The 23,681-nt window shown below is 49.1% G+C and overlaps 4 protein-coding genes across 4 annotated transcripts; 2 read left to right on the top strand and 2 right to left on the bottom strand.

Moving 5' to 3' along the window:
* Positions 1–1,739: 1,739 nt before the first annotated feature.
* Positions 1,740–3,854, bottom strand: N7471_013763 (uncharacterized protein; the record flags this gene model as incomplete). The annotated part of the gene is made up of 1 exon (XM_057286481.1): positions 1,740–3,854. One exon carries the CDS (start codon positions 3,852–3,854, stop codon positions 1,740–1,742), a length of 2,115 nt encoding a protein of 704 aa, XP_057128960.1.
* A 1,561-nt stretch (positions 3,855–5,415) lies between these two features.
* On the bottom strand, positions 5,416–9,257 carry N7471_013764 (uncharacterized protein; the record flags this gene model as incomplete). The annotated part of the gene is made up of 7 exons (XM_057286482.1): positions 5,416–7,588; positions 7,659–7,818; positions 7,871–8,099; positions 8,156–8,446; positions 8,497–8,556; positions 8,616–8,841; positions 8,902–9,257. 7 exons carry the CDS (start codon positions 9,255–9,257, stop codon positions 5,416–5,418), a joined length of 3,495 nt encoding a protein of 1,164 aa, XP_057128961.1.
* Positions 9,258–12,847: 3,590 nt separating this feature from the next.
* Positions 12,848–13,975, top strand: N7471_013765 (uncharacterized protein; the record flags this gene model as incomplete). Its single annotated transcript, XM_057286483.1, has 1 exon — positions 12,848–13,975. The coding sequence occupies one exon, from the start codon at positions 12,848–12,850 to the stop codon at positions 13,973–13,975; it is 1,128 nt and encodes a 375-aa protein (XP_057128962.1).
* Positions 13,976–16,312: 2,337 nt separating this feature from the next.
* On the top strand, positions 16,313–17,767 carry N7471_013766 (glycoside hydrolase family 71 protein; the record flags this gene model as incomplete). Its single annotated transcript, XM_057286484.1, has 1 exon — positions 16,313–17,767. One exon carries the CDS (start codon positions 16,313–16,315, stop codon positions 17,765–17,767), a length of 1,455 nt encoding a protein of 484 aa, XP_057128963.1.
* Between the last annotated feature and the right edge of the window lie 5,914 nt (positions 17,768–23,681).

Here is a 23,681-nt window from a genome sequence, read left to right on the forward strand (position 1 = left end):
ACATTACTGTTGTAGTGAATGGTCGGGTGGTGAAGAGAGGGGTGTTCAACGTCTCATGGAGGCAGCGCGGTTTCTTGCCATGTCACCCACATCATAGAAACTTCAATTGCATTTTTTTGATTTCGCAAGGCAATTTTGATCCCTGTTGGTCACGCCTTGACGTACAGCCTCCACCAACTCAGTTGAAATGATCTGATTCACACATTGCTCATCTATGATCACGCAATATACTGTACGCTCAAGATCAGACCTACGGGTGTAGAGCCATGTGATGTGTCTCGAAAATCCGAATCGTGGGCTCAATTCAAGATGATTATGCGATAGGCTCTGTTTCTTGCGTCGTCAAAGAAATTGCTTGCGATGACTATTGCTAGTCACTTGAACCTATTCTACACTAGAATGCCTACATCATAGAGGGATTGCGAGAGTGAGTGTAGCTTTCCCTCGTGTTCAACTTGTCATTGGGAAGCTTTGGCTCAAGAATATCTGATCAGCTCCTTCTACATGTAGGAGCCGTCGCAACTTCGTCAATAATTTCCCGTCAGTACTTACGATCCATAGTCCACTCAAGCTCTCGTAGAATGTCCACTACAGCGATGAAGAAACGGTCGTTACTTTCTGTGGACGTATTCCTGAGCCATGCGATACAGCATGCTCCGCTACTGATATAACACGGTTGAAGTCCGATCGGGGTTCAACATAAGCCATCTGAAACCAGACCTGGCAAAAATATCTCTCTACGATCGCCGTTCAGGACCGGATGATATTCGCACAGGGTTAATCTGATCTACGTGTAGTCGTCGCAGGCATGCACCTAAACCATCCTTCCAAAGCAAATATGACGTGAGCGCTTATTAGGGGTAGAAAATATAGTATAGACTGTATGGGAGAGTCCAAGGGGTCCTACAACCCGAGGGCTCTTGTGGTGCTGTTACAATCATCGTACCCACCTTCTGTGAATTAGGCGAACAGTGATGTGATATGCCAGAGATCGTCCGGACGCGATGAGTTTGCGGAAACATCATCGATGCTCAAAGTACAGTGAGCTCGGGAGGTAGAGAAGTCGGTGATTTGCTGGCTAGACCTGCTTGCGCCGCCAATTGCGATATGTTAGAAAACGGTCTCAATGGACAAAGGATATTGGATAGCTTGGCTGACCTCCAGCTGCAGTGACATTCAATGTATATGGGCTTTGCACATAGTGCTCGGGCTTGGATAGAAAAACGCAGGCTTCGGAATCAAACCAAACAACCTTCGGTCCAATAGGGACGAGACAAACATTTTTGATAGCATACAGCTCCGTGTATGTCCGAATGATTTCTTCCCGCTCGCTCGTTTGTGTCGACAAGCTCAGGAACGCGGAGAGGAAGAGGGATCAGGGGGACTCTATCAGATGTGGTTGTAGGTTCATCTTCGACAAAAACCCCGCAACGACGGGATAAGGGCTAAGCTAATGACACTGCGATTCTTGTGCCACTCAACGATAAATCCCAGCGTAATATGACCAAGCGCTTCAACAAGATTGCCATTGAAAAGCAGCTCCAGATGTGGTCGAGATATCTCTGTCGAGGCAATCTGGGTACTTGTTTCAAGTAGGTGGACGATCACACTTTTCCTTCCTCCAGGCCTGGCCCGAACGGGAAAGGGAGAACAGGAAAGTATTCTGTCACAGAGGATGCTTGATGGACGAGAAGACCGATCCGACTGTACTGTATTTAACGTTCTGTTTAAGGGGCCTGTCAGGTCCCCATCCATTTCCAGAGGACTTGCATCAACTGTTCGCGGTGGATCGGTTTTCCGATATAATCATTCATCCCCTTAGCAAGATACGTCTCCATATCTCCCTTTAGCGCATTTGCTGTAAGGGCAACTATAGGCACGTCAATGCCCATGCCTCTGATTTGCGATGTCGCTTCCAAACCATCTAGCACCGGCATGCTGATGTCCATGAGAACCACATTGTAGGACAAAGTCGTTTGCTTGACTTGTCGAACGGCCTCCGCCCCGTCCCAGGCAACGTCGATGCGCTTGAAACCAAGGCTTTGAAGAAGCTTGAGCATTACCATATGGTTGACAAGGTTATCCTCGACAAGTAAAATACGCTTGCGCGGCGCAATCTCCCGCACTCTATTCAAGAGGTCCTTCGCATCATCGATTGAAGGCATGGCAGGCTGCTTGTTTGAATAGCCTATGTCTATGCGACCCATTCTGGCTGTGAACCAGAACACACTGCCTTTGCTTTGTGGACCAGGCCTATAGCCCACCGTACCGTCCATAAGCTCAGCTAAAGTTTTGCAAATCGAAAGACCAAGGCCAGTGCCTTGGTACTTCTGGGCTGCGGAATCGGTAAATTGCGTAAAAGGTGTGAAGAGAGTATTGAGAGCAAAATCAGGAATTCCAACTCCAGTGTCCGCAAACTCTGTTGTAACCATGTATGCCTGCGGGTCCGATTCGACGAGAGAGAAAGTAGTAGAGAGTCGAATATAGCCGGTCTCCGTAAATTTCACTGCGTTCCCAAGCATATTCTGAACCACCTGGCGATACCGTAAAGGATCACCACGCACAGCTTTAGGGAAGTCCGGTGGGATCGAACAATCCAGCTCAACTCCGGGTTTCAAGAGAGACCTGCAGTTGCGCATCACAGCATCAAGAATGCCCTTGATATCCACGACGTCGGAGTGAAGAGAAAAAGACCCAGATGACAGCTTCGAGTAGTCGAGGATGTCGTTGATAATCTGGAGCAAGATCGATGTCGAGTCCTCAATGATCGAAGCGTATTCAAGTTGCTGGTCGGTAAGATCGGTGTCCTTGATCATCGCGAGCGCAAGCTGCATACCGTTCATGGGGTTCCGTATCTCATGGCTCATATTTGCCAAGAAATCCGTCTTCATCTTCGCTGACTCCTCGAAGGCTGCGACCATGCGTGTCTCAGCAGCCTTCCGTCCCGTGAGGTCACGCGTGACCTTGACAAAGCCAACGTGACGACCGAATTGGTGAATGGGCGTGATCATCACGTTGGCCCAAAAACGCGATCCATCTTGTCGATATCGCCAGCCTTCATCTTCCATCCGTCCCTCCTGTAAAGCCCGTGCTAGACCTCTACCTGGCTTTTCTATATCACGGTCCTCAGGACTATAGAAAATGGAGAAGTGCTTGCCGATGATTTCCGAGGAAGAGTATCCCTTCAATATCGCGGCGCCAGGATTCCACGTGGTGATGTTGCCCCGAGTGTCGAGCATAAAGATGGCGTAATCTTTCACAGCATCGAGCAATATTTTGTAAGTTTCGTTCATGTAGGTGTGCTGTTCATCCGTCGCGACCCAGTGATCTTTTGAAGTGTCTTGTGCCTCCAATACGACAAAGATCAGTGACGATTTTTCGAAGATTGGCGTTATGCGAAGCTGATATATCGAATTTTTGCTTTTGACGTGTATACCCTGAATGATTTGAACCTCTTTCGAGCTGATAGCTGTACGTAGCGCTCCATATAGAGTAGAAGTGTCCGGCGCAGGAATGATGTAGACCGGAACGTCGCAGGCGCAAGTGCCTACTAGTTCATCCCTAGATTGACCTGAGAAGGTACAATGACTGTCTGAAACTTCCACGATGCACCAATCCTCATCAAGAATCAAGGTAGGGACCGGGTGATAACGATAAATTCGACCCAAGGAGGCGTCGAAACCTGTGCATTTCAGCGGCGTCTCCATCTTCTTCTCGTCCTTAGAATTCGAGCTCCGGTTGGGTTCTGCTAGTGCCGTCCCCTCGTCTCTCAGAGGTGTTGTGACAAAAGGCTTGCAGACGGGCGTGCCCGTATTGTCCAGAGTAAGAGTCAATAGACCACTAGTAAGAGCCATACTCGCCGTCCATCTCCGAACTACCAGTTGATACAGTGAGCAGAGTACGCGATATCTGTCCCAATATAAAATATGAGAATGAGTTGAGGGTGGGACCAATGAGGCGGCGTATTTGGGCGATATTTCCGCACAAGGCAGATTAACTGAAGGATAGATTGGTATGTGGTAGGCTGAAGTGATCTGGCTGGAGAGCAAAGAACGAAACAGTCGAGGGATGGGCCCCTGCGGTGTGCACGATTGGTGGGGCACCACAGTGGCAGATATCCTGTCCAGGAACAAGGGCGGGCCCACCTACATCATTAACTGCCCCGACCATTCATATGCGACTAAAGTAAGCAGAATTATCCACTCGGTTGTGAGTGGATGGCTCATTCCTCCGGCTGCGGAGCGTGGCACCGCCTTGCCTTGCCGAGGAGACTATGACGTAAGGAGCGGAAGAGGCTGTCACCAGATTTCTAGGATTTCTCCTGTTTGGTCTGTTGGCATGAAATATTTTTACGGGAAATTACGGTAATATAACAATGGCTCATGTATAGTTACCAGTGAATACCCTGAAACGAACGAAGTGAGAGAAAGGGATTCTCCGCTCGCGGGAATACCCCTGTTCCAAAACTTTTATTTTTTTGCCTGATGTTAGCCAAATTGTGGCTTCTGATTCGCTAGTCTGATCCACTGCTCGCCTCTGATTCGATACTTTCTGATTTCTTCTCATTCCACGCCCTCTTCTGATTGCTTTTCAAGAATTCATCATCTTGGGTTAGTGTTGGCGTTTTTTGTCCTGGTCTAACCCCCATCCCGGTGACATGAAATGCCCTGTGTGATGAAACGCCCACCAGGTACCTACACATTCGAGCACCGTGCTTCCCAATCCACGTATTGGATATTGCCTGAGAGCAGCAGAAACAATAATGACTTGATTTGTTGTTCGATAGCTCTTTTCAAACTAAGATCACAAAGTGTTAGAGTGGCGGATTACAGGACGACACGCACTACTAGAACATCCGCTGTTTACTACTATGACGCCAAGATCATCCACAAAACGTCTGAGATGGATAGGAAAGACAAGGTTGCATCATTCCGCCTACCTAGTGACCTATATTGATCTTTTATATCGTCAAAATTATGTTACCTGAGAATATACCAATTTTGGTGGAACATTTGGCAGCAGAAAGGTACATAAAACAAAAGTACTGATAAGGCGAATACACGGGATGGGAAAATCATGAAACTTGATGTATGAAAAATACTAGCGCTGTCAAGCGGAACAGCCGCCCCACAACCCTGTCCGCAAGTGGGAGATGGCCTGCTGTAAGGAAATGTAACTCTAGTAGAAATACCTCGGGACTGCATCAAACTATAAGGGTATACAGCACTGCAGAAAAAATGGCCAAGTATAGATAGCATATCTCCATGTATGCTGTCTTTACACTACATGTTATAAATACAGGTCTGGGATTATGAAGCCTCTTCACGTTTCCCGTATTGATCCAGGGAGTCTAAAGAATATCGAGACTAGTCACTGCTTCGGAATGTTCACCTCCAAACACCTGTTCATATCCTTCTAGTGCCGTCGATGGATCGCTTCCGCCTCTTCATATTTGCCTTGCTTGTCAAGCACTAAGCCAAGGTTATTGACACTGGTGAGCGTGGAGGGATGCTCGCGTCCAATCACCTCTTCATATCCTTCTAGCGCCCGTCGATGCATCGCTTCCGCCTCTTCATATTTCCCTTGGCTGCAGAGCACATCGCCAAGGCTACTGACACTGGTGAGCGTGGAGGGATGCTCGCGTCCAAGCACCTTCTCTCGTGCTTCCAACGCCCGTCGATGCATCGCTTCCGCCTCTTCATAATTCCTTTGATTGGAGAGCACACTACCAAGGCTACTGACGCTGGTGAGCGTGGAGGGATGCTCGTGTCCAAGCACCTTCTCTCGTGCTTCCAACGCCCGTCGATGCATCGCTTCCGCCTCTTCATATTTCCCTTGATTGGAGAGCACACTGCCAAGGTTATTGACACTGGTGAGCGTGTCAGGATGCTCGCGTCCAAGCACATTTTCACTCCCTTCCAACGCCCGTCGATGCATCACTTCCGCCTGTTCATATTTCCCTTGCCTGGAGAGCACACCGCCAAGGTTATTGACATTGCTGAGTGTGAAGGGATGCTCGCGTCCAAGTACCTTCTCTTGTGCTTCCAACGCCCGTCGGAGCATCGATTCCGCCTCTTCATATTTCCCTTGGCTGAAGAGCACTAAGCCAAGATTACTGACATTGGCGAGCGTGTCGCGATGCTCGCGTCCAATTACCTTCTCTCGTGCTTCCAACGCCCGTCGATGCATCACTTCCGCCTCTTCATATTTCCCTTGCCTATAGAGCACATTGCCAAGGTTATTGACACTGGTGAGCGTGAAGGGATGCTCGCGTCCAAGTACCTTCTCTCGTGCTTCTAACGCCCGTCGATGCATCGCTTCCGCCTCTTCATATTTCCCTTGGCTGAAGAGCACTAAGCCAAGATTACTGACATTGGCGAGCGTGTCGCGATGCTCGTGTCCAAGCACCTTCTCACGTGCGTCCAACGCCCATCGCTGCATCATCTCCGCCTCTTCATATGTTCCTCGAAGCATCAAATACCATCCGCAGTTTGAGGAAATCGTGGCCACATGCAGTCGATCTTCATCATGCTCATCAGATGTTGACTTCATCACCTCCTTCGCATGCGGAAGCAGCTTTTGACATTCAGTCCAGCTCTTGTACTGTCCATCGGGAAATATCTTTGCCATGATGGCTAGCGACTTCTCTTGCCACCGTGCCAGCTCGAGGTGGATCCCTAGCCATGTCCGGACCGATAACTGAACTAGTCGGTGCATATCAAACGACGCTGTTTCAATTTCAACCCGAACAAGAGAATAACTGATCAACGGTGCCACTGCATCTTCGAACTGGAGCCCATCACCATCGGCACGGACGAGGCCTTCTGGGATCCCCTGCCGATCAAACATGCTCATTAACGCCAGTAGATCCGTCGCCGCCGGCCAGTCATGACGGATTTGCTCGAAGGATAGCTGCCATGTCGTAATGACCGCATGCCGAATACTGGGGTCCCGCCGGAGGTCTTTGGCATCCTCATGCTGAAGAAGATGTGTCTGGTTCGACTCGCTCTCACGGAACAACTGAAGGTACCGGGAGACCGTGACCCGAGATGATCGATTCGCAATATAGGACCCCGCCTGAGTGATTGCCAGCGGAATATATTCAAGTGCCTGGACCAGTGCCTTCTCCTCCTCTGCAGACTCTCCAGATTGGGGGGCCGGAACCCTCACCCGCAACAAGGCGAGGGACTCCTCCTCACTCATTGGCTGAACCTTGATCATATGACTCTCGTTGCCCACCAGATTCCGCGCCGCAAGACCATTTCGCGATGTGATCAGGATTGATCCATGGGCGGCCTGGGGCAGGAACCTCACCAGTGGCCCTCGTTCATTGGATTCATTGCCACTGAAAAAGACACCATCCTTATCCGCATTATCTAGCACCATCAGCCAGCGCCCATTTTGTGGATCACACAACCACTGATACACGAGCTGGAAGATGTTTATCTTCGGATCATCCCGTCCCGGAATCTCCGCGACTGTGGCAATCTGCTGGTAGCCCTGTTCCAACCGCCCCGCATTGCTGGCGTGGATCCAAAAACCCACGTGTCCGGTGTGGATTTTCGCACGTGATAAGAATACTCGATAGCTGTCTGGGTTTTTCTAACGGGCAGTGAGATTAGTTGTTATTCAACTGGCTTTCACAGGGGACAGCTAACCCAACGCCGGCCAACCCCACCAATGCCACCCGCTCATGATGCTGGCCGATCGCCCCATGTTTTTCCTTGATCGCACTGATAACAGCTTCACGGCCCACAAACATCGGATCCTTCTTAAAAGGCACCGTGGAGCGCGTCTGGGGCTTCTGACGCGTCTGCGCTGAAAACAGTTCCCATTAGCTCTTAAAGAGACACTGGAGCAAGCCACTCACTAAACCGAGCCGCCACCACTGATGGCGCGTCTTTTGAGAACTGCTGCAGTCTATCGAGCGCCGTTCGATACCCGGCCGTGTTGCGCGTGTCGAATTTGACCACCATCGAGTGATCTGCATGCAGCGGCACCTTGTCCTCTACATGGTCGGGAAGCTGGAGAAGAGCCGAGTCTGCGCCAACCGTCGTGAGAAAATCCCCGGTGCGTTTCCATCGTCCGCTTTCCGAGTCCTATTGCGATCGTCAATATGTGTTATAGGCTGTCTCAGACAAAGACCAACACGTACCAATACCAACTGCCTCGTCTGCTCCGTCTCGTAGAAGCTGACCACCTTACGGTCCCGGATCAGATTCTTGAAGTCGGCCAGTTGATGGATTAGGACATCCGATTTGGTGGAAATTTGTTGCAATAGATGCTCTCGCGGATGGCTCGTATCCCCTGCTAGCATCTGCTGGATATCGTCCATCACTAATCCTTTACGTGGGATGGCAAAGAGGATCATGCCGTACGTGGCTCGATGTAGCGACGTGATCGCTGGGTGGTCTTCCTCCATCGTCTGGATAGCCCTCACCAGGCACTATAACTTGATGTCAGCGTATAACACCTTAAATCGGATGGTGATCCCACGTGAGCCAATATAATGCCTCCAAAGCCGTGTGCGATGAATATCAGAGGTCTCTGCTGGAGCTACTCGAAAAATCAGCCCAAACTTGCTATCAGTAGACAAGTCAGATAGGGTCATCTACCTCCTTCGTGTTCCGGATTTTCTTGATCTCCTCCATCAGCTCCCGCCCGTAGTCCAGGATCGTATCGACTCCGTGGCTCGACAGCTTGGAGTTGTACCCGTAGATCATCGTGCGGCACTGCGGAAGATCCTTCGACAGGAAGTCACGGAGCCACATCCGACCGAGATTTCCTCTTCCTTGCCACGATCCATACGCATGTCCATCCAGTCCGGCAATAGCAATGATACTACATTGCGCTATCCGTCAGTATTGATCTTCTAGATATAGATCAAGGCACAGTCCTTACTCTGCAACCACTGGCTCATTATCGTCCGCCGTGTAGAGCTGGGTAAATCCAAAGAAGTGGCAGTCAAAGTTGACGTCATTGTCCTCCACCTCGACCTGCCAGTCTCCAAGAGGGTCAACTCTCAGCTTATGGAGGAACTGAGGCACCCCACCGCGAAATTGCACCAGCGCCACCGTCTGTGTGTCGCTTTCATAGCATGAAGGCACTATTGTGATCTCGGCCTTCATGTGCGACCTCTCGTCGTCGCTGAAGTTGTCGCTGAGTGCCTCTTGCAATGCGATCTCGAGATCCTCATCAGGCAGTTCCCTCGACAGCCCTGTCACCCGGAAGACGTGCGACTCTCTCTGACTAGCCATCGTGATTCGTACTCAAGCTTGATGATAGAATAGTAAGTTAGATGAGAGCCGCCTGTACATCTTTGTAGGTAGATGGCCACCTCAACCTTGCCGGTGAGGCCGAATCAATCAACACGTGCGGGGTATCGAGCATATACCTATATTTATTATTATTATCACTTCGTAGATACCACTGTATACCAAATGGAATTCCTCCCGAATCATTCCTTGATGGAGAAAATAGTTCACCGCCACATACTGTATCAGTCCGTCGCTACCATCTAAAGGCTATTTTCCTACAAAAGCCGATTATCATAACCTTAACTTAATGGCTTGGCACCTCCTCCGTACAAGTCTTGCCCTGACATCACGTGCCGTAAGTTGAAACCAATCAGGCTTGGTTTAGTTCAGAGCTAGCCATTTTAGACTTAGCTCCTCGTGAAATGACGGTTTTACGTAAGACCACATTCCAGGGACGAAGGGACGAACCGAGAAGCTTCCTGTTCCTCGGGGGATCCCGTTAGACCTCGCCAAAACCCGTCCATGGACATCCTCATGGCGTCCAAGTCCGCCCATGGACTGTCCAAAGTGTCCAAAAGTGTCCAAAGCCGCCCAAAAATGCATAAATCTTCCACATAACTTCATGATTCAGCAAATAAAAAACGTTATCTACACTAGTCATAGTCACTACAATCGTTTTGACGTAGCAGTTGTTCTTCGATCATCTAAGAAGAGGACGTAGCTCTCACTCCGAGTGCTCACTGGCCGATGAACCTAAAATGGAAGTTGGAGAAGTTGTTAGAAGGGAAAACCTCCGGCAAAGGAAGGGTAAGGTAGGACGACACCGCCATCGTTGTGTCGGTGAATGATCGCTCCCAGCGCGACCTGATGAAGCAATTTGATAATCCCGACATCGATGAGACTACTGTGGAAAAACAGCTGCTTAAGTGGGGGGAGCTGTTTTGTCGGGGAAAGAAACTGAGGCTAAGTATAACCTTCAAATATGTTGAGGATGACCACTTCGCCAGAACTACCTTAGGTAGGGTCGAGAAAAGAGGAAAGTCATCCGTCACGAAAAGGATGCTCAACGAGCGAGACGCACAGCTGGATGCGGAGGAAAACGCGTCTGGGCAAGAATCGGTTTGGCGGGGCGTTTACAACCTGATGCGTTGTCCTTCCTCATCATGCCATCTTGGCCCACAGTGCTGGCAAGACCCACACGGGAAAAAACACTATGGGCTGAGGAGCCATAATTTAAACCGTCTCATCGACTTTGTCGAAAATGGCGGTAACTTGGAGTCTCATAACGACGTTCCTGATACTTTTCGTGAAGAACTATATATGAAAGAGCGGCAGAGACTGGAGACCCAACAGACCAAGATCAAAAAGATGGTCGGCACTACTGGAAGTTATCCTCCTATAAACATAGGCTTCAATGGAATGCAGCCTTCTCTTCAATCACAGGCGGCGAACCCAGCGACAACCTCAGCAAAGCTTCCTCCACCAAATGGTCAAGTTATGGATGACCCTAATATTCCTGGACTACGAGACGTGGCTGTGAGAGAATACAGCGCATGGCATAAAGCGAATGTCGGTGACGACAACTGAAGGCTCAATTTCGGCAAACATGCGATGTGGCGTTGGCTAATGGTCTAGATCCAAAGCTGATCTATGAGGACCAGAATCCGTCATTCCTCATCGACAAAGGAATTATGGTAAGTATTGCACGCCAATTCGTCAGAGATATTGGCACATGGTTTAAGAGTGTACGTTGTGTTTTGATTCCCTCGTTGAGAAGGCTACGCAGGGCGCAACCTGAAAGTGTAAGAATGCACGAGACAAGATGTAAGGCTAGTATGAGATTGAGTAGCTGAATACAAAGTATATATTTGGGGGAAACCCTCGCAATGTCGGCAAAAACATTGATTAATTACGATCCCCAATAACCACTCCAGCATGTCTAAAATGGCCTGAAGCACTCTCGTCTCGACACTCAACAGCCTCAATGAAACGCTCGAGAAAAGTCTGGAATCCTTGTTTTGGGTATTTTTCATACCGCACCCAGTCTCCGTCTAATGCATGCTTTCAACTCCGAGAAGAACTCAATGGAATTCAAGTCAGCTGAGTATGGTGGTAGATACACCAGTTTGACTCCTGCATCAGCGCATAATTTCTCTACCCGATGGCTCCGGTGAAAGCATGCATTGTCCATGACAAGGACGGACTTTGGCTCGGGCCACCTTCCATAATTTCTAAGGAGCTGCTCAATGAAGTCCTCAAATACCGCACGCAGCATCGGTTGAGCCTTGGAATACACGAGAGAGGACTATGCCGTCTAGGGCATATGCAGGCAGGATCTGGTACCTCTGGTCACGATGGAAGTTGGCTACCTGCAATGGTGCCACGCCCAACGGAGACCAAACCGTTCGTCTGAACCCGATTCGCTTGTCGCATCCAGACTCATCCACGTAGACGAAGTGATGTGATTGAAAGTCCGACAGATTATGCAGATAAAAATCCCTTAAATCGGCATTTTGTTCCTTTGCCCTCTATCGAGCCGCCATCTTCGACCAACCCACCGAAGAGCCCGTTTGAGGCTCGAATTTGTGACCTGGACACGGAACTCGTCCCATAAAAAGATTGCCATCTCGTCGACATATAGCCCGGGCTTTTCAAGGAGGCGATCACACAGTGCTTCTACCATCGGAGATGTTATGCTTCGTCGTCGACCGACTCGAGTACCCGATTCCTGAGCCACAGTATATTTGACCACCTTTACGATAAGGCCGTGGCTGATCCACTAACTACCTTCTTCGTACGGCATGGAAGGGACGAGTTGGTTTGATCATACGTAGACCAAATCTGCTCATACTAGTATGCTTTCTCCCTAGAGCTTATAACCTTTCTCGGCACTGACCGGGTCTTTTTCTTTTGCACAGCCCCCGCCGACCTGGACACAATCAATTATACCCACGCCTATATCTCATTCTCTTTCTGGAAAGGGACGCCTTATTTGTGTGTCTATCTGTAGTCGTTTGAGATGATGTTCAAGCACAGCGGAGTTTCCGCCACTACAACCACAAATAAGCTGTGTCCCGATGACGTCTCCCGAGGTCCACTCGGAGGCTCCGTAAGCGTTATGACATCCATGGATCAACACTATCCGGCGTGCATCTTATTCCTCAGCCCCCGACGCTTACTTAGACTCAACCGTGGATCCGAGGGGGAAAAGAGGAATGGCCGAACAAATCCCGTGCCTGCATCCGAATGTCGGCGAAGAGCGTTCGGACCACGGATTTTGGAATGCAAAGTTCTCAAGATGAAAGTATTAAAAAGGGTGTCAAGGATGCATCAATGGCGCAGATACTTTAGACCACGACTTATATTTTACCTTGAAATCACCAACCCGATATTGATACAACCTTCAATCATCTCCATGCATTCTGTCAAGCAACCTCGCAACACCGCCATCGTGGGCGCAGGGCTCGCCGGAGTGGCTTGCGCCATTGCAATCTCCCGAGAGCTTGGGACTTTTACTCCTGGTCTCAACATTCGAGTGTTTGAGCGAAGTGATTTTCCTGCACCTCGGGAGGTCGGACTTCTTGGCCAACATGTCCCACGAACTGCGCACGCCAATGAACGGAATGTTCTTGGCGTTGACGATGTTGATGAGGACCGAGTTGAATGAGGAGCAGCGGGGATACGCGTCCATTCTGGAGGACTCAATCTCCATTCTACTGCAGGTTATCAACGATGTCCTCGATTACTCCAAGTTGTCGTCTGGGTCTTTCTCGTTGAATGCCGACGTGCTCAACGTTCCCAATGTGATCAATGCCGTTGTGCGTAATTGCCAGCCAGCATTGAAGGCTGGGGTTGAGCTGAAGAGCACCGTCAGCCCAGGGTTCTCTCCTGAGGTGAAAGGAGACCCCTTGCGATTCCTCCAAGTCTTACAAAACCTGGTTGGTAACGCAGTCAAGTTCACCGAGAGGGGACGCGTTCAGATTGATGCCAAACACACCGTCGACGAGAATGATCCTGATATGTACGTGATTACCACGAAAGTGTTAGACTCTGGTATCGGAGTCTCCAATACAGCCGTGAACACTCTGTTCACTCCCTTCACAAGATTTGCCGATACAGCCACAAAAGTATATCAGGGAACTGGCCTCGGTCTCTCAATTTGCAAGAGCCTTGCCGAACTCATGGACGGAGCGGTTGGATTCCACACCAACCCGGTTGGACCGGGCAGTGCGTTTTGGATGACAGCCAAAATGGCAGGCATCTCACCAGTCGCCCAGGTGAAGCAGAGGCCCCCACTCGTCAAGGCACCACCACTTGATTATTGCGCAGCTCTCAAGAAAATTGCATCACAAAAGCACATACTCCTGGTGGAAGACAACAAAGTCAACCAAACCATCATGATCAAGCTCCTCAGCACACTCGGGTTCGAGTGCGTTGACGCAGCCTGGGATGGGGCAGAAGCAGTTCGTCTGGTGAAGCTGAAACCCCTAACCTACAGCGTGGTCCTGATGGACATCAACATGCCCGTCATGGACGGCCTCACAGCCACAGAGCATATTCGTAAGATGAAGATTGATGTGCCTATCATTGCATTAACGGGTAATGCTTTGAAGGGAGATGCGGAGACTTACATGGCCAAGGGAATGAACGATTACATTGCCAAGCCACTTCATCGTCAGCAGCTAGTGGATATGTTGTGGAAGTGGTGTGGATCCTGAGGGACTGCTTTTTCTTTGAATTGAGGGGTTGCTCCACCCTCTGACTATCACATCACATCTTCACCTCCTTAGACCGCCTCTCGGGCGTGGCATGCCACTTGGACAGGGAACTCAGGGTAATTCCGCATGAATGGATTCTATGGCCACCATCCCAAACCAGATTCTGTCACACGCCGTGTCCTTCTTTTCAAATTGGATTCGGCAATGTGGACATAGCTCCTCTAGTGCACGATGGTGCACAAAGCGGCCACACCGACACTCTGAGCTTTGAACAAACGTCCATTCAACCGACCGGGCTCTCCATTTTGACCTCTGGAGTTTACCTGAGCTTTCAGCCAAACGTCCCTTCATCTTACGGTCTTGCATTGACAATCTCACCTTAACTCCCCGAATTCTTCTCATCTTGAGCGCACTCCTCAGTCCTCTGATTGTCCACTCCGGCTCGAACCGTCATCAGCAGACTCAACACCCTCCGCTCATTTGCACTTGGAAGTGCAGCCGGAAGGAATGGTCTCTTTTAGAGAGATAGAATCTGGTGCTAGCATGATGCCCGTAGGAGGCACATGAACTGCTTCCCACTACCGATGTTGCAACCATGCAGCTATGGGTGGTCTTCTGTATCAACTGGCCCTTCAATACTACATCTATGAGGTTATCCCATATCTGTGGCGTTTAGGTAGCTGCATATTGGGTGGGTGATGGCGCAAGAACATGTATCATCTGTGTGCCCTGCGTCCATAAAAAAACGCACGAATTCACACACATAAACGTTTAACATACTTAGACTGGCCTCGTCAGTCCTTGTAATCGATTCCCGAAATTGGACGCTAATTTTCTTTGCCTGTATGGGAAAATCATTTCACTATCTTGATGACCCTGATTTCAGCCCACAATGGTCCAAAACAATTCAGGCCATCGTGCATGCGGGCATTCATTTCGATATAGACTACCAAAGGGCCTCGCTTGTTCCCCGGTGGGTGGACCCACTATGATGGGTCCACCGTCTGGGCAATCTTGCGAGACCCTGCGTTTCTATTTCTATCCGAGCTAGAAAACTTTCGACCCCTGGTGAACATAGCTTGTTATCATCGTAATATCTTTACTTTCCTTGTCTTCGGCACTCTTGGCTACTTTGCCACTCTATCTTTCGTTCTTCTTCGACCCTCTCACCCGCATCCCCTGGTGATCGCCTCGGTGATGGCGGATCCCACGGGCACCGCAGAGGTCGACGTCATCTTCCCGCGCAACGACACCTTTGAGCTAATGCCGCTTACGCCCGTCGTCTTTGCCATCCAGAACCCCGTAGTCGTCAAGCAGCTCTGTATATGTAGTACAGTAAAATACTACTAAGAAGAAACATACATGGTGTCTTTGTGTCGGAATATTCTGCCGGACTTATCGTCGGACTTTCATCAGCCGGACCTAAACTTGGATGGACGACGAGCCCCGATGATATAGGGTTCTATTACATATCATGTGGCTAGAAGAAATTGATTCTGTAGCAATTGCCAAGCAGCGCTTGAGCTCTAGTCAATGTAAACAGGGTCGACAGATCGACGAATCGACAGACTTCCGTAAGTGACGGTAGTAGATGCACCTGGATCCTTGTGGGTTCAAAGGCAGTAACTTCCTCTCTACGGCCGTGTACTTTTTGGTAGTGTGATTAGGCGAGGTCCTTACCCTTCCTGGATGAAAATAATAGTGAGTCATGTGGGGCTGGATCATGGCTCGTAGGGCTTGGCGATCCACTGGTGGTAGGGGGGGTCAGGCCCGTCGCAATCCTGATCTGGTCAATCAGCGATCTAGCGGAAAACCCGGCGGCCCTATGTCTAAGGAGATAATTAGAATAACCTTTTTAGCGTGTAGATAATTCCACTGCTGGGGGGGAAACAGGCAATTCGCTAAATATACCGGAGAAACATGTCTCAGCATTTCCTTGGGTTCACACCAGAGCAAGACATTTTCCATAGCCTGCTATCCATAGTCAGACATGACCACCTAAGATCTTGGACTGTGGTCGTTAGGTGGCGCTTGAGACAGTGGTACCATCGACATACCCACTTTCTTTAAAAATCTTGCTCTGGCCCAGACAGATTCTCCTAGCCCAAGTAAACGCTTAACCTCAAGCCCTGTCTGTGTGGTGCCTAGCTTAGTACATATTCATACAAGAGCCACCCTTGATTTACCTTGGATTTCTTGATATTTGATCTCCTCGCATGACTTGCCTCTATAGTCGAATTCACATATTCAATTGCTATGAGACCCACAACACTTCTTTTCCTGTTATTATGGAATATATTTCACCCAGTCCAGGCCACGGCCGTATTTGCACATTTCATGGTATTGCTTCAAATCTTCATCCCTCCATCCAGACTGCGCCCACTGACATACAGTATCCAGGTATACAATTCGGAGAATTTCACCCTCTACGACTGGGAGTTAAACATTGCCGAGGCTCAAAAGGCCCATCTGGACGCATTTGCGCTCAACCTCGCGTATAATTATCCAACAAACAACCGCTCCCTAGAAAACGCCTTCAAAGCCGCACGCACACTGGACTTCAAACTCTTCTTCTCCTTCGACTATGTAGGAAACGGTGCCTGGCCCGAGGGCGACGTAATAGCCGTCATCAACAAATACAGAGACAATCCAGCATACTACCAATACAGAGGCAAGCCCTTCGTCTCCACCTTCGAGGGTTCATCAAACGCCACCGATTGGTCTACAATCAAAAAGTTCGCAGACTGTTTCTTCGTACCAAGTTGGTCGGCCCTAGGAGCCAAGGAAGCGTTAGCAGTTGCTCCAGGAGTCCCAGACGGGCTATTTTCCTGGGCAGCATGGCCGGAAGGCTCCGAATCATTAAATACATACGTCGACTCGACATACATGCAATGGCTCAAAGACGCTGGCGACCTGCCGTACATGATGCCCGTCTCACCATGGTTCTACACCAACCTACCAGCCTACGGCAAGAACTGGGTCTGGAACGGCGATAGCCTCTGGTACGACCGATGGGAGCAAGTTCTGTCACTGAAGCCCGAGTTCGTGGAGATAATCTCATGGAACGACTACGGCGAGTCGCATTATATCGGACCGCTACATGATGATGCATATGCAACCTTCGAGATCGGCAATGCGAACTACAACTACGCCGCTAATTATCCGCACGATGGATGGCGGAGCTTCCTGCCCTTCGTCATTGGCCTGTATAAGACCGGCAAAACAAGCATACAAGACGAGGGTGTTACTGCTTGGTTCCGACAGATGCCTGGCAAGGCATGCAAGAATGGTGGCACCATGGGCAACTCGGTGACACAGGGGCAGAAGGTCGTTCCACCGACGGATATCCTGCGAGACGAAGTGTTCTACTCTGCACTGCTGCATTCCGCGATTGCAGTGGATGTAGCGGTCGACATTGGTGGCGTTGTGCAAGACGGGAAGTGGAAGAGTACACCGTCTGGTCAGATTGGACTTTACCACGGCAGTGTGCCATTCGATGGCAATACCGGGCAGGTGGTAGTGACGATATCGCGGCGAGGGAACAAGATTGCGGAAATGCGAGGTGCATCCATCTCGGACTCTTGTCCGAATGATATTCAGAACTGGAATGCTTGGGTTGGTTCTGATCTTGCGAACAGCAGCAGCATGGAGAAGACTACGACTACCTCTGCGAAGCCCACGGCTACATCTTCGAATTCTGCTGCTCCGGCTATTCTTGCTTTGTCGAGAGTTCCATTTACGCTGTTTTATGTGACATTGGTTGCAAGTATGGTGTCTGCGAGCCTAACGTAGCCTCCGCAGATATCATTGCTTGATACATATACTGATTCTCGTTTTGGCGCGAGCGACATCACCACTTTGGGGTGTGGTTCATCTTGGATTATCGATTGACGACGCGCAAGATCTGGCAGAGTAATGTTAAACTCTTGGATTCGGGTGCTATATCGATAGGTATATCAAAGCTGGCGGTTCGTTATTGTTAGGGCTGTGGCGTTAGACCAGATCTATATAAGACAAAACAAAAAAACAAAATTGGCTATGATCTGAGGTGAAGCTGCAGTATGCGAATGCTTGTTCTATACCAGACTACTCATCTAAGGTCCAAATCTAAGCAAGACTCATCCCAAACCTGACAAAAGAATCATTTCAGCTGATACCGGTCACTCAATTACACTTCCATGCATCAGATAAACAAGGAGTGCTTATTCGGATTGTCAGATTTGTTGGATTCGCTGCAAAACGAAGGAACAGCTCTTAGCACGTATGAGTACACGTGCAAGCACACTGACTATAATGACAAGTTCTTTTTTACGAATAAAGACAATCGCAAAATCCGATGATTATTTTTCGAAGAATGAGGGAGGTAGGTTGAGTCCAAAAAGATGAGAGAGGTGCGACAGATAGGGTCATGCAAAATAATGGACTTTGATGTAGAGTTGCTAAGATAATTTACCAATTGATTTTCCTGATTGGAATCAAAGCATTCACGTTCCTGTTGACAGCTCTAACAGCCTTAGGAACACACCTCTTTGCCCTAGGAGCTCTGTTGCTCCCGGGGGCTCCGAGTCGGTTTTTGGGAGTTTGCAAGCCGCGTCCAGGAACCACTTAGCCCCTAGGAAACCCAACGTAGCTTCTGGGACCTTATCCCTGTACCTCGGGGAATCAACGTCATATTCCGGTTGATAGCTTATTAATTCCTGGAGCCTTGAGTCCGGTTCCTAAAACCATAGGCTAGGCATCTGGGAATAACAAAGTGACTCAGATTTGTGCATAGGTCTGGAGAAAGTGTTTTGTGAGTTAGTACCCTACGCTGGGAGGCAGAAGATTGATTCTAGGATTCGGGAAAACAGCCCTGGGAGTGCAAAAGCTCCCAGATCCAGGCAATGCGTTCCCCAAACCAATTTTGTGTTCATTCAGGAACGTAGAGTGAAGATCCCAGGAGTAGATTAGTTTCCTGGGATAAGGAAGTAGCTCCAGGAGCTAAAGAGTAGTACCCAGGGGATACACAGCTCCTATAAATGCTTTTGAGGTTTCCAGGATCAAGCTCTATCAGCCCTGGAAATGATGGCTTGGCCCTGGGAGCAAGGTAGCTCCCAGGGGCTTCAGCGCGGTTTCTGGGGGCAAAGAAGCCGCTTCCAGGAGCCAAGCAGCCCCCAGGAAGCCCAAAGTAGCTTCTGGGGTCTTGTACCTCCACCTCGGGGAACCAAAGTCATGTTCCTTTTGACAGTCTTATCAATTCCTGGATCTTCAGGTGCGGTTCCTGGGGCTATAGCTTGCCTTTCCAGAAGTCGTTGAATGACTCATATTTGTGCGCAGGTCTGGTAAAGGTATCTTGTGAGGGCTTTCCGCCACCTCAGAAAGCAGAATAATGAGACCAGGATCCAAAAGTAGGGCCCCAGGAGCACGGCAGCTCCCAGATCTAGCCATTGTATTCCCAGAGCCAGTTCGTATTCATTCAGGATCGTATAGTGAAGATCCCAGGGGTAGACTTCAGTTCCTAGAAACAGGAAGTGACCCCAGGAGCTAAAGAGGAGTTCCCAGGGAATAAACAGCTTCTATAATATCTCTTGGCGTTTCCAGGATCAATCTGTTGATTCCCAAAGTCAGATTAACAATGTTTGTCGATTAAATAGATGAGCTGGTTCTAATACGTCGCGAGACAGTATGGATAGAATTGTCGAGGCTCTCCTGCCGACGCGCGAGTGGTGTTTTCTGCCAACAACGTCCGTCTTTGCGCTCCACAAGGCTTCAGCTGAACTCGCTGTCGGCATTTACTTTAGCCGCCGCCGTTAGGTATGTGCGCTTTTATCTACCGGCGCTCGGTTTTCGAGCTAAAAAATATATTTGGTTGCTAAGCTTGCTCCAAAACTCCATATTACCAGTATGTGGAGTCACGTGTGATTGACAGCCGCTTCGCTAATTTCCCATTTCCGTCGCGCGTTTGCTGTGAATTGTAACCTCCTACGCTGAGTGAAATTCAGTCGTGCCGACCGGCGAAGCGATGCAGAGGTAGAAGAATCTCGCGGTAGGTGAGCCCCTGCTAGTCTGGCTGAGCGACGGGGCCCACTCTGCTCGATTGATACCCCTGGGGATTCCACTGACCCCCGACGCGGTTGACTCTGATGAGGTTCGTTTGGTGCTATATACCCGACGGTGACAGGCTCTCTATCGGTTGATGGTTCGCTTGCCGAGGGAACTCGGAGTGGACGAATCAAAGCGTCTAGTGCCCCTTTGTTTTATCTCCGATCCGGCGATAATTGATCACTCGCCCCAAGGTTTTTCACGGGTAACGATGGGTTGCTCCTACAATTGCATGGCAATCAGTAACGGTTCGTGTTTTGGGGCACAAGACTTGGCACAAAGAATTGGATCCGGCGCAGCAGAAGGCGCGTTAATTCACTTGCCTTACCATGAAGACCGGATGTCTCACGCTTCTGCGCAACGAATTTCACAATGGCATGTCCGCATCGTGTTTTTTGCCCGCTGCCTTGATTCACAATATTCCGCCTAGGACCTGCTGCACGGTTTGAAGCGACGGGGCCAGAAATAGTATATAAGCCATGGCTTTGCGCCGAGCACTGACAGTAGTGCTGTATCCTCGGGGGCTCACTCTGGTGCGCTGTCAACGGTTCCCTGTCTATCATTAGCTTGTAGATCGGAGAGACATTTCATGGCTCACATGTTACAGTGGTCAAGACCAGGGACGAAGAGACGGCAAAGAGCCCCGTGGTGTTTGCGCTCGTGTATAGTGGTCGGAATGCACGGTTCTGGTTGTTTCGCATCATCTTTGAAATCAGTCCAGTTTCAGACAGGATCGGGCTGAGATTCATATACCTGCATGAAAAGTCGCCCTTTTGAATCGAGGATACATCCAGGGGCGGGACAGTGAGTCGGCTGCTATAGTGGAGAAAGTATGCTTTGACCAGTTAAACCAAATCTCGTCTCTTTGATCGGGCATGGATGGCACAGTAGATTTGCTGGGAACACATCTCTCACAGGCACTGTCTGAGTTGCTGGTCCACGATGTATCCTATGAATGCCAGTGCAGTGGAAATTGCAGTACTGGGTTAAAGGGGAAGAACTTATCAAGTGCCTCAGACAGACAGAAGGCCTGTTCGACTTTGCGTAGTCAAGTGATTAAACTGTAGAGCAAATTAATGGGGGTAGAGGACGTATTTATAGATTTCTCGGCTCATCCTACCATGTGGTGCTCTATTTGGTGGCAATCGTTGAAGGATACCTATCCTAATTGAGGCCTGTTGAAACCCATGTCTTTCCTTTTATCGCGACTATTGCAGCGACATTCTTGATCCCATTTTGGATACCCACCGATAGATACGAGTTGGGGTCTTGTTGGGAAAGATGATGCTGGGTCGGTTAATCAACGTTAGCTAGCGTTTAAATCCTCCACGGGCTCTACATTGAGTCACTGGGAGCTATTCAATCTACAATGAAATACTAAGGTTTCATGTCCTGAGTGTTGTACAATCATTCTCGAAATCGGCTTGACCGATACACACTGAATAACTCTTCCCAGGCCCCGCCGCCAAGATTTTAGCGCAGATAGTATATCGAGCAAGCCGCATCAAAGTGAGGGCCGCAGTATTATGCCATCTGTATTATGCCGCCATATAGTATAATGACCATTAATTTTACTGATCAGGGGTTGAATAATAAAATGTAATTTCACATGGCAGAATACAGGACCATACTGAAGCATTGTCCTCTTGCCCATCACTTTTTAATGCGGCTTGCTCCATGTTCTATCCGCGCTAAAGCCTTGACGGTGGGTCCAGGGAAGAGTTATTCAGTGTGTATTGGTCAAGCCGATTTCGAGAATGGCTGAAATTCATGACCTTGAATCTTATGTTGTATGTATGATCTCTCGTAATCCCTCGCAGATATAAAAACAAACCAGTCCTCTGAACAACAACACACACAATATCCTCTTTGGGGATGATGGTCATCTGTCTGTTTTCTTGACTAGGAATTCACTATTGTAGTGAGGTTTGTACGAGAAGTTGGTGGCCCCAAGGGGCCACTTGGAGTGGAGGATATCAGTGTTGAGTACATTTACCATTGACTCTTACATAGCTTTTTATTAACTGGCAGTTTTACAATATGACCATTTAGAACCAATAACTATTTCATATGATTCCTAGACGGTACCAAAAAAAAGAAAGAAGAAACAGAAAAAGAAAACGAGAAAATTAACGACAAACGAAATTAAAATCGACAGCGACTTAATTGGCCCAACCCATCTCTTATAGGTAAAATGAACGCATGCCTCACCCAAGGTTTGTCTGTTGGTTGACGATCTGAGATTTTTCAATTATCTTTTTTTTGCGAGAAGATCTATCAACCCATGTGACTTCGTCTGCTCCTCTGCGAGATTGAAACTGGCCCGGATTTCGGCCACGAACGATGATTGGCGCCGAGAAAGTCTCTGCAATTGGGACTGTTATCCCAGTTGATAAAGTTGCAATTACCTGAAGTCGAATGACGAAATTTTGGCCTGGCTTGCCAAACCTTAAATTCCTCTTCGTTGCATTGCGGAATCGCAGACGCCCCCAGTCGAAACAAAACATAGTATTGTCATTGCTTGTCGGCTGGGAATCAATAAAGTTCAGCGAGATAGGCAGTGGTTTGTTCGCGACACCTTGATTATCTCCTGGACTAGTATTTTCTGTCGACCCTCTTTGACACGGCACCACGCTCATTTGAGCCCACTCGCCTTCCAGGGATTCCATGGTAGCTATGGTAATTTCTTTCGCAATTATAGGAATTCGGTTTCCATGAAGCGTCAAAACATAGCGTAAGTCTTCCGGAATAGTGACGATGCCTGCAACTCCAAACATGTTACGCCGGTAGAAGATGAGATGTTCACCCCCTTTGGACGGGTTGATCTCAGACCCCGACGTATGGTCAACTTCAGGCCGATGGAAATTTCCAGATAGGTGAGCAGATATCTCAACCCAGGATTGCCGCATTGAAGAATCAAGCAACACAATCAAATGGACCGAGGGCGTAAACCCCAGCAGCCCATTGTTGTGGATTGTATGCTTCAAAGACGCCATAGATTGGGCTTCGCAAACATTTTCGTTGCAGTCAATATCTTCATTTGGTGGAACGAATTTATCCAGATATGATGGGAAAGGTTTAGGCCGAAAGGCAACTTCAGATCTGTATCAAGCGACCGGGTGAACCGCTTGTCAGCACGGCCCAGAGCGGTCATTACAAATTCTTCGCCCGATTTGTTGAATATATGCAGGGTAAGCTACTTACATGAAGAAAGCTTCTGGGTCGAAAATGGAGGAATCTTCCAACATTCCGAGGTTGCAGATGGGAGATGGATGTTGAATCTCTAGGGACACTGAGTGTACCAGAGCTGCAGAACGGCCAAATTTAAAAGCTTTCGGGAATACGCGGCGGTGCTCTGAGATTTGGCTGCGAACGACAGGGTGAGACGCGAAAGCAGAGATTATTACAGGCGACTTTTGTATTGACTTTTGCAGAAATTCCGCTGGGTTCAGATCATTTATTAGCGGTGCGTCGACGCAGACAGGCTGCCTGCGGCACGCGGCCGACCGGAGGAATGCTTGGGGGGGGGGGGTTTCGATGTATAAACATGCCCACAAACGCAGTGTCGCCGGTAATGGAAACCAGTTACAGTCTAGTCGTCTAGGCGGCTCTGCACCCGTACTTT

Source organism: Penicillium samsonianum, assembly GCF_028829775.1.
Source record: "Penicillium samsonianum strain IBT 33392 chromosome Unknown utg000010l_segment0_segment0, whole genome shotgun sequence".
NCBI lineage: Eukaryota > Fungi > Ascomycota > Eurotiomycetes > Eurotiales > Aspergillaceae > Penicillium > Penicillium samsonianum.